This window comes from Crotalus tigris, unplaced genomic scaffold (genome assembly GCF_016545835.1).
Source record: "Crotalus tigris isolate CLP2741 ecotype Arizona unplaced genomic scaffold, ASM1654583v1 scf7180000019636.1259824, whole genome shotgun sequence".
Lineage (NCBI taxonomy): Eukaryota > Metazoa > Chordata > Lepidosauria > Squamata > Viperidae > Crotalus > Crotalus tigris.
Genome location: NW_024097633.1, coordinates 622299 through 637500, shown reverse-complemented (window position 1 = coordinate 637500; position 15202 = coordinate 622299). Strand labels below are relative to the sequence as shown.

General features: G+C 31.6%; 1 protein-coding gene across 7 annotated transcripts in view; it reads left to right on the top strand.

Moving 5' to 3' along the window:
* ZFHX4 (zinc finger homeobox 4) overlaps nucleotides 1–15202 on the top strand; it is a 199376-nt gene that overhangs the window by 29018 nt on the left and 155156 nt on the right. For all 7 annotated transcript variants that reach the window (XM_039363962.1, XM_039363964.1, XM_039363963.1 and 4 more), the window contains exon 3: nucleotides 1–67. This exon is cut by the window's left edge. In XM_039363962.1, coding sequence (XP_039219896.1) covers nucleotides 1–67 — 67 coding nt within the window. The remainder of the gene's footprint in view (nucleotides 68–15202) is intronic.

The following is a 15202-nucleotide window of genomic DNA, read 5'->3' as shown; positions in this document are numbered from 1 at the left end:
CAGTGTGGATAAATTGCGCTTACATACCACCAATCACAGGCATGAGGCAGCCTTGAGACTTTACAAGGTAAGGACCCACCAGTAATTTCAGTTGGCAGTAAATTGTGAAAATGACAGAAAAAAAAGTAAAGGTTGATAGATCTGCAAAAAAGTAACAAAAAATAGGCTCCACCTCAAAAGTGGCATTTTGAACCTATTTTCAAACTCTTTGTTTATTTAATCAATCTTCACAGTTCTATTATCAGCATAATCTTTTGCATGCATATTCAGAAGTAAATCCTATTGAATTACCTGAGTTTTATTCCTAAATATGTATACATAGCATTTAAGTGAAATTGTTAAATTAAAGGTATCATGTACCTAATTAATTTTGTTAGCCAATATTTAACTACAAATGCTCTCACGTATTTGAACTGACAATTGTTTACTATTGTATATAAAAAAATACTACAGTTTCATGCTACAGATCAATCAAAAATCATCTAAACCAAAGCCTATGACTTCAGTATCTACTGAAAACATACACAAGTGAACTATAATTTTATTTTGAAATTTACAGGTATGGGCTATTGTCTTTTTGCCTATTTCTTTTTCTAAACCTTACAAAAAACATGAAAAGTTGTGATGTACAAAATGTCAGCATAAAGGTAAATTCATTGTTTTGAAGCCTGGGAGAAAATGCTTTGAATCTGTCAGAGTGATGAATACTATTATAATCTAATATACCATTATGTTTCCAAATTTTAACTGTTGGATAATGTTTTTGGTAAAGTTGTACTGGATTGCTTCATAGGATTGTGCAAATCATTTTGCCAAAATGTTTTTTATTTCTTTATCTGAAAGTTTTATTCAAAACATTTATCCAGTTTAGGATATTACATTGGCCATGTAGAGAATCACTGTTTTGAGATGGGCAGTCATATAGTTGGTCAAAATACAATGTAAGGCAATTTTAACATGCTGAGAGTCTACTTTATAAAGTAGTACTAAGTAATGCAAATATTGATATTTATGGACTAAATAAGCTGTTAAAAACAGTGTATGTTTTATCTCAAATCGTATTGTAAACTGCACATATCTACAAAGTTAAAAAATAGGGGAATTGTTCTGTAGGTAACTTTCTCCCCACAAAGACTAGTAAAAAACTGTGTATAAATTATGTTAGACAAGTAGCTGAAACCTCTTTTTTAAAGTCCAAAGTAATAAATATATTTTGTATTTGACTTTTATAAGGAAAAAGAACTTTCCTCCCTCTGTGCAAGAAACTCTTCAGAAAATATGTGGCCTTCAGCCTTTTGCTTAGTAGCCCAATTCAGCCTTTTTTTATTATGTGCTACAATTACATATGATGAAATTTATTTCCTTGGAGGCAGACTGTTAAAAATTTTGCTCATTGCTACTGCCTTCAACTTCAGGTACAATAGAACTTTAGCTTTCTGCTGGTCTTCAAGGGAGATTATTTCATAAAATGTTTCTAGATATCTAGAATCAAAATACAAGTTTACAAATATAGACTCATCAGAGTGCCTGACACCATTTTATTTTTCAATATGTATTTAGAAATTTTCCTAAGTAATTATATGTTTTTGAAGCATGTGGTGCTTGTCAAGAAAGTAGGCACCTCTATATTTATAAATGCTACTGTGAATTTTCTTCCATGCCCATAATATTAAACATAACATTACTTTAGCCGTAATAAATCTACCAGGAGAAGTCTTACAAGACAGTCGAGTAGTTTTCACTCCTTTAAATGTATACAATAAAAAAATATAAGAAATTAAAAGTATCATATTTTTGTACTTTTTATAATTTGTAATTTAACTATTTTATTTTAGGGAATATGAAGGAAAATAATTATTTAAATTACAATTGCATCAGAATACAGTATTTGTACTAAGCTATATAATATCAAGCTGTCACATCATTAGGTTCTTATTTTCACGTCTTGCTTTGTTTTAAAATGTGGGAGAGAATTGGCTTTAGAAATATTGCAATCAAAAATCTTAAAAGAGAAATAAAAATATTTTAAAAACTTCCTTCCTTCCTCCCTTCCTTCCTTCCTTCCTTCCTTCCTTCCTTCCTTCCTTCCTTCCTTCCTTCCTTCCTTCCTTCCTTTCTTTCTTAGCAGTGGTCATAGCTAGAAAATGTATAGAACTAATCAGATTTAAAGTAACTTATAATTCTATACACTTTTGAATTATTGTAGTTGACCTATATTTTCTATTTTGTGTCATCTGCAAATTGTCATCTAAACCTTTCATATGTGGATGCTCTATTTTGGTTATCTATTGATTCAATACTCATACAGAAAGTTTATTAAAAATAGAGGAAGTTTTTATTCAGAGCTTTAATGATTTTACAGTATTGCCTATCAAAGCAATGAGATGATATGAACAACATGTTTTTCTTTTGCAGCAGAGGAATGTTCTGCTTTGTGTTTAATTCCTGGAGTAAAACACTGGAAGGGGATTTTACAGTTCTTAAAAATGAAAATGAAATAAAATCCATTAGAGACTCAAGAGTGATACTGGTATAGCAGGGAGGATTTGTTTTGTTGGTTGAAATGTCTTGTTTTTCTCCTCTAAAATAAATAAATACATAATACTGAATACATAAAATCATACTGCCAGAAAGTATAGTTACCTTTCCCTAGGATTTAATAAGTTAATTCTAGAACTTCCAAATTGCAGACATAAAATCATGCAAATCTCCATTTAATCCCTGAAATAACAGAAGAGAATGTTATTTTTTGCAATTGTTTTTCCAATTTCTTAACTGAATACTTCAGTCTGCCTTCTACTTTGGTTTATGTAAAAGTTAGGTTTCCCAGCTCATGGTTTCAACTAAATAGGCCAGTCTGATATTGAAATGGACTGGTGAAGGTATTCTGTTGTCTAGCTAATATATTTTTTTTTGTTAGTCTCAAAATATAGCAATGAGAAAATGCATTTTTATTGAAGGAAAATAATTAGAATCCTCATAACTGTACCACTATTAATGGATATTATAGAAAGGGGTTCTACGGTACCTGGTCCACCAGATCTGACAGGATAGATACACTCTGCTCATCCTCTTTCTTATACTTGTGGGTCCAAGAAGACATATGCTTTCTGTCACAACTCTTACCTCCCTCCAAGATTTCAATAGCCCCAACCCTTTTCTTCAAGCCTAGAGGAGACTGGGTTAGAGATCATAGTATGCTAGGTGTCCCAATATATTTGTTCATTTTATGGAATTGGAACAAACTATGCCATATTTATTTGTTTGGCTTTTCTATCATACTTTACTATTTTAATGGGTTATAGATATGATATTGGTTTTTATGTATCTTAGATGCATGGCTGTATATATTTTTTAAATATATAAATTGCTTTGATGAACCAAGCATCAAAACTGCTTGAGTATGGAAAGGCATGATGTAAAAAATATTAAAGCATTTCTGTCTGCTGAATAGAAGAGTAATTTATACAATTAGTTGCCTAATATGACAAAACAATATTTAATCTACATTTTGTAAAAATGTAGATTAAAGAACATCTGCTTTGAAATAGGTGCCATCACAGTCAATGAGACTTGCATAATACATACATAGTAGTATAATAGTACACATTGTGCAATCAAAAGAATAACAAAATTCAATTTGCCATTTTTAATTGTTTGTTTTTAATAGAAATATAATTGATTCATAATACTATTAATATTAGCATTAGTTTTACCTTTATTTTTTCAGAAACTAGAAAAGTTGAATGACCTAATTCTAATTAAAGGTGAAAGGTTAGTTCTGAGGCATCATCTGCCTAAGAGCTTAGCTTTCAACCAATGAATTTAATGAAAATCTGTTTTGCAGATGTTTTTTAATGTCTTTGGCAGGATTTGGCCTACTTAAACATGAGACACAAACTAATAAACTTTATTTTTATTTGACCAGAGCAACACCTTTTCTTTCATGTTTTATAGTAAAAAACATATGGGTCATGGTATTCTGGAAGAAGACTCAAGGCAGAAAGTGTTGATGATCTTTCCATAAGTATTCAGAAACAAACTATCTGTATGTCTATTGCTACTGTTAACTGAGGGAACAAAGCTGTATTCATTGCTACTAAGCATGTTTTGCTTTGACCCTTTTGAGAGAATTTCAGCTAGAATTGTCCTTGAAAATTACTTGTTTCTCATTTGCCTAAGGCAGAAGTAATAGCATTCGAATATTATAATCAAGATCAAGCTAAATAAATATTGGTTATTTATGAGAAAGTGTGCACTTGTATATGTATAGCAAAGCTGTGGTTTATAAGCCATGTGCCTTCCCAGCAGCTCTAATAGAAGCAACTACTTGCTTGCCAAGAAAGTGAATGGAATTTATTAAAGGCCTTGTCTGTAACGCAGACTGATGAACTTCTATGTGGCATATGTATCACCCACCTGCACAGAAGTAGTAAGAAGCAGTAAGAAAATTTACAACAGGCACACATCTAATCTCCGGATTATATCATTCTGAACTGATTAGCAAATGCTGATCAATTATGACCAGCATTAGTCTTAACTTGCAAATTTTGATTACTTAGGGAATTAAAAAAATGTATTTTTTATTTTAATGGGAAATTATGAATTAAGAGTCTAGTCTTTAATGGAGGTAATTTAAATAATAACACCATTGTACCAGCATAGAATTTAATGGTAACTTATGCATGAGGAATAATTTTGAGAAATGTGAAATGGCTCTTTGACCATATCAGGAATATTTGGTCCTGTGAAAAAAATATAATATATCAGTAAACCCAGGGCTTTTTTTCTCACAGAATGCCCAGAACAGAGTTCCGGCACCTTTTTTGGATAGAACCTTGTAGGATAGGCAAGGCGGGTTGTATGACGTGTGTGAGTTCCAGCACCTTTTTTTTTTTTTTTTTTTTTTAGAAAAAAAGCACTGAGTAAACCTATTTATTTATTATTTATTAAAAGTATGTATAAATCACTAACATAAGCTCCCCAGTTGGTAAAATTTCTCTGAGTTAATTTAGCATCACCATAGTAATAGAGAGTCAAATATATCACAGTATCAATCTTAGCCTAGGGAGAGCTTATTCATCACAGAAGTCAGTTTTTGCTATACCTGCTTCCAAAACTATTAAATCTTTCTCCACCTTTTAATCCCCCCCAGGTCCAAAGGGAAGCAACATTTTCCTTCAACCTTTCTGGCCATGGTATCCAGAATATTCAACTCGGTCTTCATTATCTTTTATTAGCTTATCTCTTTCCCACCAATTATGCTTTATGTCCTCTAGCAGCTTTAGAAATCTCTAAAATATGGTGTTTTTCCAAATAATCTGTAATTATCATCACAAAGGGCCTTATTGATAAGTCAAGCTTGCATTCATTGACAACTTCTCTGAACATTTGCTTATCAGTATTTTCAAAATGAAAATAAAAATTAGAGGAATGAAAACAAAATTATAAAAAAGAAGAAAATAAAAACAAACATTGACTTGAAATATTCCTAAATGATATTGAAATCTGTCACACTTCCATTTCAATATATGTAATTCTGAAGAAAGTATGCTGCATTGTCCATTCTCTGGCCTCTGGCCAAACTGTCAAACTTTGATTGAACTCCTTGAGTCAACTTTGACTGTAAGAGACAAATATTGGTTCAGACATTAGCTGAAAACAATGCCCAAAATTCATTTTATCTGATGGAATCCAGATGATTTACTTAAATTTAATTATGCAAGCAATTAGAATTGTGTAATATGCTAATGTTATACACAGACATAAATGAGATAAATGAGATAATAATTAGGCATTCAATGACATGTTGTAAAGTAATACAAACAGCATATCTATCAATGATATTGATACCCCTGAATCCTTTATCACTGTAAAAACATTTCTGAAGATGATCATAGAGAAACATATAGAAAAAATATTAGCATTAAGATCTTTAGAGCTTAATTTGCCAAAACCTGGACCTTGAATAGGGCTAAATAACAAACTGGAAGCCAAGATATAAAATACAAAGCTGATTGTATAAAGTCCATTACCAGACTTTACTCTAGCTACCAGGTTTTGCAGTTGTAGTAGTATGAATATTTTCCAATTTAGGGCAAATATAGTTATTAAAATGGATCTAACTATATGATGGCTGCACTATTTTGTAACCTTTTTTTCATAAGCATTAGTTTTTCCCATCTGTTTTTATGTCTTTGACTGATTCCTCTTGTTAAATTCAATACAATTGCATAATCCTCTCCTTAAGTGGCATTCCCTTGGGTGATGCTGACCCTATAATGTGTTTATTTTAAACAAAAGTTTATCGTAATCCTTCATTTTGTCAACAAATTATTGCTGCCACCCTTAAAAGATCCCACTGTAACTAGATTATAATAAAATGTTTAACATTACATACGGAAAGATTGGAAGAACAAATGAAGCATTGACTGTATTTTAGGAGATAGATTTATAGCCTGTCTTTGGGTCACTTAGGTCTAAGAATTTTCATGGTCAACTGGCTGGCCTGTTAGTTAGCATCTTCAGCAGGAAATGCAAATACCATTCGGCACCTGTCATTAAGCTGAACAACTAATATTCCTTTGCCTTTGGAAGGAAGAATTCTAGTTCTTCAAGTCTGGTTCAAAGCAGAAACCTTAATTTCACAAACTTTGCATTCTGTCTTTAGTGAAGCAGAATAGTCTGTCTGACTTTCCTACTAATGTTTGCAATATTTGTTTCTTGAACTAGCCAAAGATATTGTATTAATTTATTGTGCCACCTTGCTTATGAGTGATATAACTGGGATTTGAAGAGTACTATTCCTTCAGTGAAAGCTCAATATTTATATTATGCATGAATAGATTTTAAAAAGTATGTAAGAAATAACAAGGAAAACCCAGTCAAAGTATACTCAATGCTTGCTTGCACTTGCTTTATTTTATTTTATTTTATTATCAATTATTATAGTCTCCCAACTCAACCAAGTGACTTTGGATGTAGAAAACAAAATGTTGTTTGAGACATTAGCTGAAAATCAGAGCCAAAGTTCATTTTATATGAGGGAATCCAGATAATTCATTTAAATTTAATTATGCAACCCATTAGAATTTTAGCATTCAATAATAAAATTTGATCCATATAGATTTAACTGAGTGTCATTGTTTCCATTTCAATAGTCTTTTAGTAAATTTAAATTTTAAAATCAAATATCATAGATATGTGCAATTCCAGTTATTGAACTGTTGTTCTTATTTTTGTAAAAATGACCGTGCAAAAGGAAATTGGAAGGTTTGAGTACATTTAAATATCAAAACATGTGTTCAAACATTTTTATAGTTACTTGTTTATATTAAACTTATTCTTTACTGCATTGTTACTGAAATGTATTTTTTCACATATAAAAGAGTTTTAAGACTTATGATCATTTTAGTCTGAAATTTAATTCCATTGACTATTTTGAATTATTCTATTTTTATATGTATATGGCTAAGAAATATTTTAATAGTCAGCTATTATATGATGTGCATAGGTTTATTATTATCTGTTCACAAAAATGTGAAATAACAGCCTCTAGTTCTTTAGCTGGTGTTGGTCTTCATACACATTGAGATCTTTGCAAGAACCACCAAGGCTAGTTCTTGCCATAATCTTTCAATTTCAGTTTCAGATACTTTGTGATCTTCTCCAATTCTTTGTCTTCAATTCTGTTACCTTCTGGTATTGCCACATCAATTATCCACAGTGTCCTCTTTTCAACCACAGTTGTCTAGTGTGTTTTGAACCAGATTTGTATTGAGAAATACCACAATATGTGCTTATTTTCAACTACTTTTTCGACTATATGTTCCCAACATTTTTTTCATTACTAGCACATGATAATTTTTACAGATATTTCAGTGAACCATTTTGGCAATTGTGTTATGTTGTTGTTTATAAGTTTGTACAACCATCATCACAAGCTTAATACTGAATATAATCTACTGTTTCTTCTGCTTTTATGCACATTTTGCACTTTGCATCATTTGATGATCTTTACATTTTGGTCCTGAGTGCAGTGATTCAAATAACTTCCTCTTGCACAGCCTTTTGGCCTTCAGTTTCTTTTTCTAATGATTCCAGTTATAACTCATTTCCAGGTTTTATCTTTAGCCACTTTCTCCTAAATCTTTTATAGAAATTAACCATTCAGAATTTCCATAGCCATTTATACTTTAGTAGAATTGCCTTTGGACTGATTTAAATGGCTGTTTTTGCTTAAATTTGATGATTCATGCCTCATATGTTCAGTTCGTTATTATTTGCGGTTTTATTTTTTTCCAAAGCTGCTTTTTCTGGCAAGCCAATTTTTTTAAATAGAATTTGTCTTGATTCCTACCTTTAGCATTTTTTGTTCTTTCAATTATTTTTAATTACTTGCATCTGATCTTGAGTTCATTATTTTAGCTTCCAATCAGATCTTCGACTTTGGGATTGAATACGATTTTGATTTTCTAATTTCAATACCGTTCTCCTATAACCACCATTGTTGTACTATAGGCAAGCTGACTAGTCTGTTTGATAGATGTTATTTTAACTCTTGCAATCCCCTTATTCATATTATTATAATTGCCAGGTGTTTCTTGGGAACTGCTTTCAGTGCCAGCAATCTTATCCGTTTTACTGATAATGTACTGATAATAATTCTGCATATCTTTTATCTTTTAATTTTTCTTGGAGGAGAGGTGTTAAGTCATAGATTGTTTCAATGTTGGCTATACTGGTTCTGTTGTTATTACTTCTTCTAAATTTTCATTTCTGTAATTCATATCAGCTATTTTCTTTATAATTGCAGTTGTGGTTATCTGAATTTCTTCTACTATTCTACTATTGCTTTGGGATCTTCTGTTTTTCTTATTTTTCTGAATATTTTCCAGTTCTGCATCCTTGAATATTTTATTTCTGGTAATGAACTGCCTTTGATCGTATCTGTTCACAAGTCATACCTGCCAGTTCTTTAGCTGGTATTGGCCTTCATATGCATCAAGTTCTTCATATGCTGGGATGTTGTAATATATTATTATATTATGTCAATGCACATATTTTCTAAGTGTCATCCAATTTTGGGGATTATGGCATCCAGTATGCTGATATCCATTTGGACTACCATCATTGGTTTATGCCATAAATTTTCAGTTTTGATTTTCAGATCTTGATACTTTGTAATCTTTTCTAATTCTTTGTCTTCTATTGTGCTATTTTCTGGTATTGTCACATCAATTATCCACAGTGTCTTTTCAACCACAGTTACATCTAGTGTGTTATTTGTGTTCAGAAATTACACAATATTTTAACCTGCTTATTTTCAATTACTTTTTAAACTATATGTTCCCACCAAGTTTTCATTACTGGCACATGGCCATTTTTATAAATCATTTTGGAAACATTGTTATGTTGTTGTTTATAATCAGTTTGCATGATCTTCTTGCATGAGTTCAGATTATGATCTAGTGTTTCTTCTGCTTCTTTGCCAAATGTGCACTTTGAATCATTTGATAATTTTTCAGTTCTGGCCTTGATTGCATTATTATGATTTGTTGCTCAGTCAGCTAGATGTTTAGACTGGATTTGCCATTTTAATCTACTTATCAAGTCCTTCCTAAGGACCTGGGATAGGCAGATGTTGTTGCTTCATGGTGTTAAAAGGTATTGTTGCAGGATATAATCTGTTCAAAGTAAAGCTGCTTTTTCCAATTGACTGGTGGTAACTTTATCAAATGGTTCTCCAGAAGTTTTAGAATTGAACCCAAGGTACCTATTAATGTTGGTGCGATCTTTGCTTTGTTTTGCCATAGTCATTCTACTCTATTATATTTTGTGATTTTCTATAGTTCTTTCTGTTCTGTTTTGCTGTCTCCAGGTACTGCAATGTCCAGACTTTTTTGTCTTTCTTATTGACAGTTCTTAAGTCTGAAGTATTATGTGTCGGGTTCTTGTCTGTTTGAACTTTAAAGTCCCAGAGCAGTTTAGCTTCTTCATTTTCTATTACTTTCTCTATTTTGTTGTCCTACCAGTTCTTGCTTGCAGGCAATTATTATCATTAGATTTTTTTATCCTGCCTTTTTTAATATATAATTCAAGGCAGCAAACATACTTATTGCTCCTGCTCCCCACAACTGTAGATGTTGTAAATGAAGTAGGGAGAAAGTAATAATTTTAATGAGTTATTTTTTCATTTAAATTATAAAATAAGAAAAAGTAATATGTAAATAACCTATTGTTTTGTAATACCATTGAAGGTTGTTGCTTTTTAAAAAAGCATCTTTTTATATTATACCAAGGGGATATCATGCTCCAGCAATAGTTTTTTAATTGTTCTTTTCAATGCCAAGGAAGAAAAAAAGAAGGAAGGAAGGAAGGAAGGAAGGAAGGAAGGAAGGAAGGAAGGAAGGAAGGAAAGAAGGAAGGACTATTATTTAAGTAAAATTGTAACCAGTCTTTGTAGAAATATATTTTGAAATATTATTTAGAAATACCATATATATAAAGCACTTCTCTTAATTAAAAACAAATATTGAGATATTACATTAAGAAGTGTCCTATACTAAGAACTATGCCATATGTTATACAATCTGTTCATTTATTTGTTCATTGTAATATATACCCTATTTCTACTATGAAATTGAGGCATTATACATAGTGGCATTTTTCTCCAGTAATGATAGTGTGAGGCAAATGGGTTTGTGAAAGAAAAACTGGTACATGGTTCCCCAGTGAGTTTTAATTTCGCTTCTACAAGGCTTCTCATTTTCACAGAACATATTTTATCTGAGAAACTTTATAGTGTATGTTAATAAGTTGGAAATCTTTTATAATGTATGGGCAGCTACTGAGGAAATGCCACAGTTTGTATATCAAATCATCAGACTGGAAAGTGAGTAATGAATGATAAAATATGCAAGAGTGCTATTCTGATTAGTTGACTGTAGAGAACAAGGTGTACATTCACTACTATATTCATAATTTAACTATTGGACTAACATATGTATAGGTATGTTATTTCTGTGGGAATCCTTAACACTGCATTTTAACAACTCTATCCAATCCAGAAGTTATGGCCAGATATGTAGAAAATAAACTAAAACTGCATCGGTGCCTAAAAATATGTGTATATGTGTATGTCTGTGTGTGTCTTTGTGTGTATAGCTTGATTTGTAAGTATCAGGAGGATAATTCTTTATGTAATAATGAAAAAGTCATTATTAAAGTGACTTCTAGGTATCTGTTTTTGTATTTGTAGTTACTGATGCTTTTCTAGATTAATATAAACAACACAAGTTTTTTTCTTAATATATCTAAGATTTTTTTATTTTTTATTTAAAAAGGCTGTGTCTTGGGCCATGCATATCACACAGTGAAATAGTGTTGGTTTGACCTTCTTTTCCTGGGAACGGGCACATTTACATGAAAGATAAAGTTCTTAGTGCAGTACCAAAAACAAGCATGTCATGGAAATGACCCTACTGGTATCCACAGTAATTGAGTTAACCCTGTTGTAATATTAGTTTCAAAATATGAAGCAACATCTAACATAATCCCAAGTGAAAACTCCTTTCTTCTTTATGAAGTAAAAATATTACAATAGTCCCCAGCATCTTGAGATAAACTGAAAGAAACTTCACTGATACATACGTACAAGTGTCCATAGTGGTATATGAAACAATAACAATATCATATTAAAAAGTATCTAAAATTATGTTTGTCTTTCCCTCTTATCAAAGTCTGTAATCTTATATGAGAGTACTAACCTCTTTATAATTTCTGTTCTTTGACTTAATACTAATAATTTCTCCAGATACATCCATAAGGCAAACAATTTCATGTTTTGAATGATAAAGTCCATATTTTCAAAGTTTAAGATTTTAAACCCAATTACTCAAACATATAAAAAAATGAAACAAAAATTAAGTGTTTCTAGAGGTAGTGAACAGATGCCAAGAGAAGAATTCATCAATCATCAAATGTGTCCACTTCCTTTTAAAATAGCTTAGGTTAGTAATTATCCTAACCTGATCACTTTCTGTGAATTCCACAATTGATCTCAAATGTTGTTTCAATGGATATACCATGTAGGGGACATGGGTTTTTGGTCTAATTTTCCATAATGTGCAGGATTTTATATACTTCTTTGTTTTGTACTTTTACCAACTGTACAATTTTCATTTTTATTTTCATTTTCATTTCCTCATCCTCTTCACATTTTCATTTTTCACTAATTAATCCTTGACTACTTCAAATGTATATAAAAAGTTGGGAATTTGTGAGCATGTGTGCATATCTCAGTATTTTTCTTAAACAGAACTGAAACAATTTAGAAAGATATTTTTTATTCTATTGTCATAAACAATTAGGTATCATCCCCAAATTTGGTTATTCCCATCTGCCCCCTAATTTTACATCATCTATAAAGAAACTTCAACAAAAAACTATTTTGTAAATCTCTCTGATGTGACAACAGTCCATCTATATCTTCTCTTTTTACATTTCTTAACTAGTTATCAATTGATGAAAGCATGTGTTCTCTTATTCCACAGCTGCTCAGGAACATTTGGTGAAGTGTTTCATCAAAGGCTATTTGGTCACATATAGATACAGTATTCAGCACAAATCTAAAGGTTGAATGAGACAAGACAAGACATATCTGACAGAAACCATGCTGGTTTCTTTACAGAAAGACTTATTGCTCTACATATTTCATTATTTTTTTAAACACTTTTTACCTAGTTTAATATTTCATATTTATTGATCTAGATCCTATTCTAATAATTACAGCCACACTGGCAATTTGTAGTAATAGTAGTAAAGTTGGAAGGGACCTTGGAGGTCATCTAGTCCAACCCCCTGCTCAGGCAGGAAACCCTACACCATTTCGGACAAATGGCTGTCCAGTCTCTTCTTAAAAACTTCCAGTGTTGGAGCATTTACTGCTTCTGGAGGCAGGCTGTTCCACTGATTAATTGTTCTCACTGTCAGGAAGTTTCTCCTTAGTTCTAGGTTGCTTCTCTCCTTGATTAGTTTCCACCCGTTGCTTCTTGTCCTGCCTTCAGGTGCTTTGGAAAATAGCTTAATTCCCTCTTCTTTATGGCAGCCCCTGAGATATTGGAATACTGCTATCATGTCCCCCCTTGTCCTTCTCTTCGTTAAACTAGACATACCCAATTCTAGCAACCGTTCCTTATATGTTTTAGCCTCCAGTCCCCTAATCATCTTTGTTGCTCTTCTCTGTACTCTTTCTAGAGTCTCAACATCTTTTTTACATCGTGGTGACCAAAACTGGATGCAGTATTCCAAGTGTGGCCTTACCAAGGCATTGAAGAGTGGTATTAATACTTCACGTGATCTTGATTCTATCCCTCTGTTAATGCAGCCTAGCACTGTGTTGGCCTTTTTGGCAGCTGCAGCACACTGCTGGCTCATATTTAAGTGATTGTCTACTAGGACTCCGAGGTCCCTCTCACAGTTACTACTATTGAGCATGGTGCCACCTATGGTGTACTTGTGCATTTGGTTTTTCTTGCCTAAACGTAGAACCTTACTTTTTTCACCATTGAATTTCATTTTGTTAGTTAGTGCCCAGTGTTCAAGTCTGTCCATGTTATGGAGAACTGGAGGATAGCTAGTCTTAAATGAACTTATATCTTTTTGTTAGTTGTTTTTGAATGGAACTCATCTGTGCCATATCCTTAGCAGTAAAGATAGAAGCAAAGATTTCATTTGTCTAGTAGACTTTGGATATTCCTGCTGTCCAGCACTTTTCTGATGGTTTCCTGTTTTGAATATATTTAAATATTTTGTTGTAAGTCTTATCAATTTTTATTGTACAGTCTTCAATGACTCTCTAATTATGTAATGATATAATAATAAAGAAAAGAAAGAAAAACAAATTAAATTAATTTTGTTCATAAACAAATAAAATTGTCTCAATAAGAGATAATAACTATCATATTATTGTGTTACAAACAAGACATAGGTCCAATATCGTATTTCTTAGGACTGAGCAATCCTTAGGATTCAGTCCCCCAAAACCTTTTCAGTGCATGGGAGACCATAAATGTGCCACCTATCTGCCACACCTTAAAGTAGCTGTATCTTTTGCGGAAATTGCACTAGATCTATGGCTGACATTTGAGCAATCCTGGGGGAGAAACTTTAAGAAGCTATAAGCAGGTGTTACATTTGTACTTTGTGTGTACTAAAAAAACTTTTTAGTATTAAATCAGAGGAGTTACACAACCCTAATCCTTAACTCTCATAAAAAATCATTTGACAGATGAAGTTTTATGTGCGATCCCATACTTTAATAACAAAATGCAGCACTGGAGAGGAGAGCAGCGAAGACAAAATATTTGCCATATAAGTTCAATTAAGAAAGGCTTAAGAAAACAAACAAGCTTATTTTAGAAAAAAGGACTACAGTACATAGATGGGAAAAGCATAAATAGGCTTCAGTAAAATAGATTACTATATATAGGCCGACAGTATTTTTCATATTTATGGGAAGGAATTTGGACTATGATTCAAAAATACATTTTTTCCAAATTGGTTTTATGACATTAATAAAAGCTAATCCTGTGGGTTAAAATATTCAAATTCAGTGCCTTGCCTACAATAATAATACATTATTAATTGAGTATTTACTGAGCATGTTAAACAAAAGCCAAATAGATCAACTGAACCTGAATCATTCAGCTGTAGTTTTTTTAAAAAGATATTTTTTCAGTTTAACATATCTTTGCTTTATAATATATACAGTATAATATATACAGTATAATATGTTCTTTTAGTGTTATGATTCAGAAATCAAAATGACAAAAAAAATTCTCAGCCAACATCAAAGGAAGAAATGATGTTTTGTTTGAGATTTGTGTAGAGAAACAGTTTCATTTGATTTCCTAATCTGTAATAGGTTATTCTACAAATTAAAAGTATCACAAATGAAAGAAATGCTGTTTTATGGATAGATGAGTTTTAGTTTTGGGATTAAAAATTTAAAGGCTAGTTGTATGTATATTTTTGTTAAAATTTCTTTTTTATTTTCTTTGTTTAGAATTCTGTGAAAGGAAGCAATATGCTACATAGTCTCGTTCTCATTTTGATTTATTTTTATTGTTTAAAAGAAAAGAGCATTATGATTTTTTTCCCCACTAAAACATGTTTTTTGAGGAAACACTGAAACAAAGTA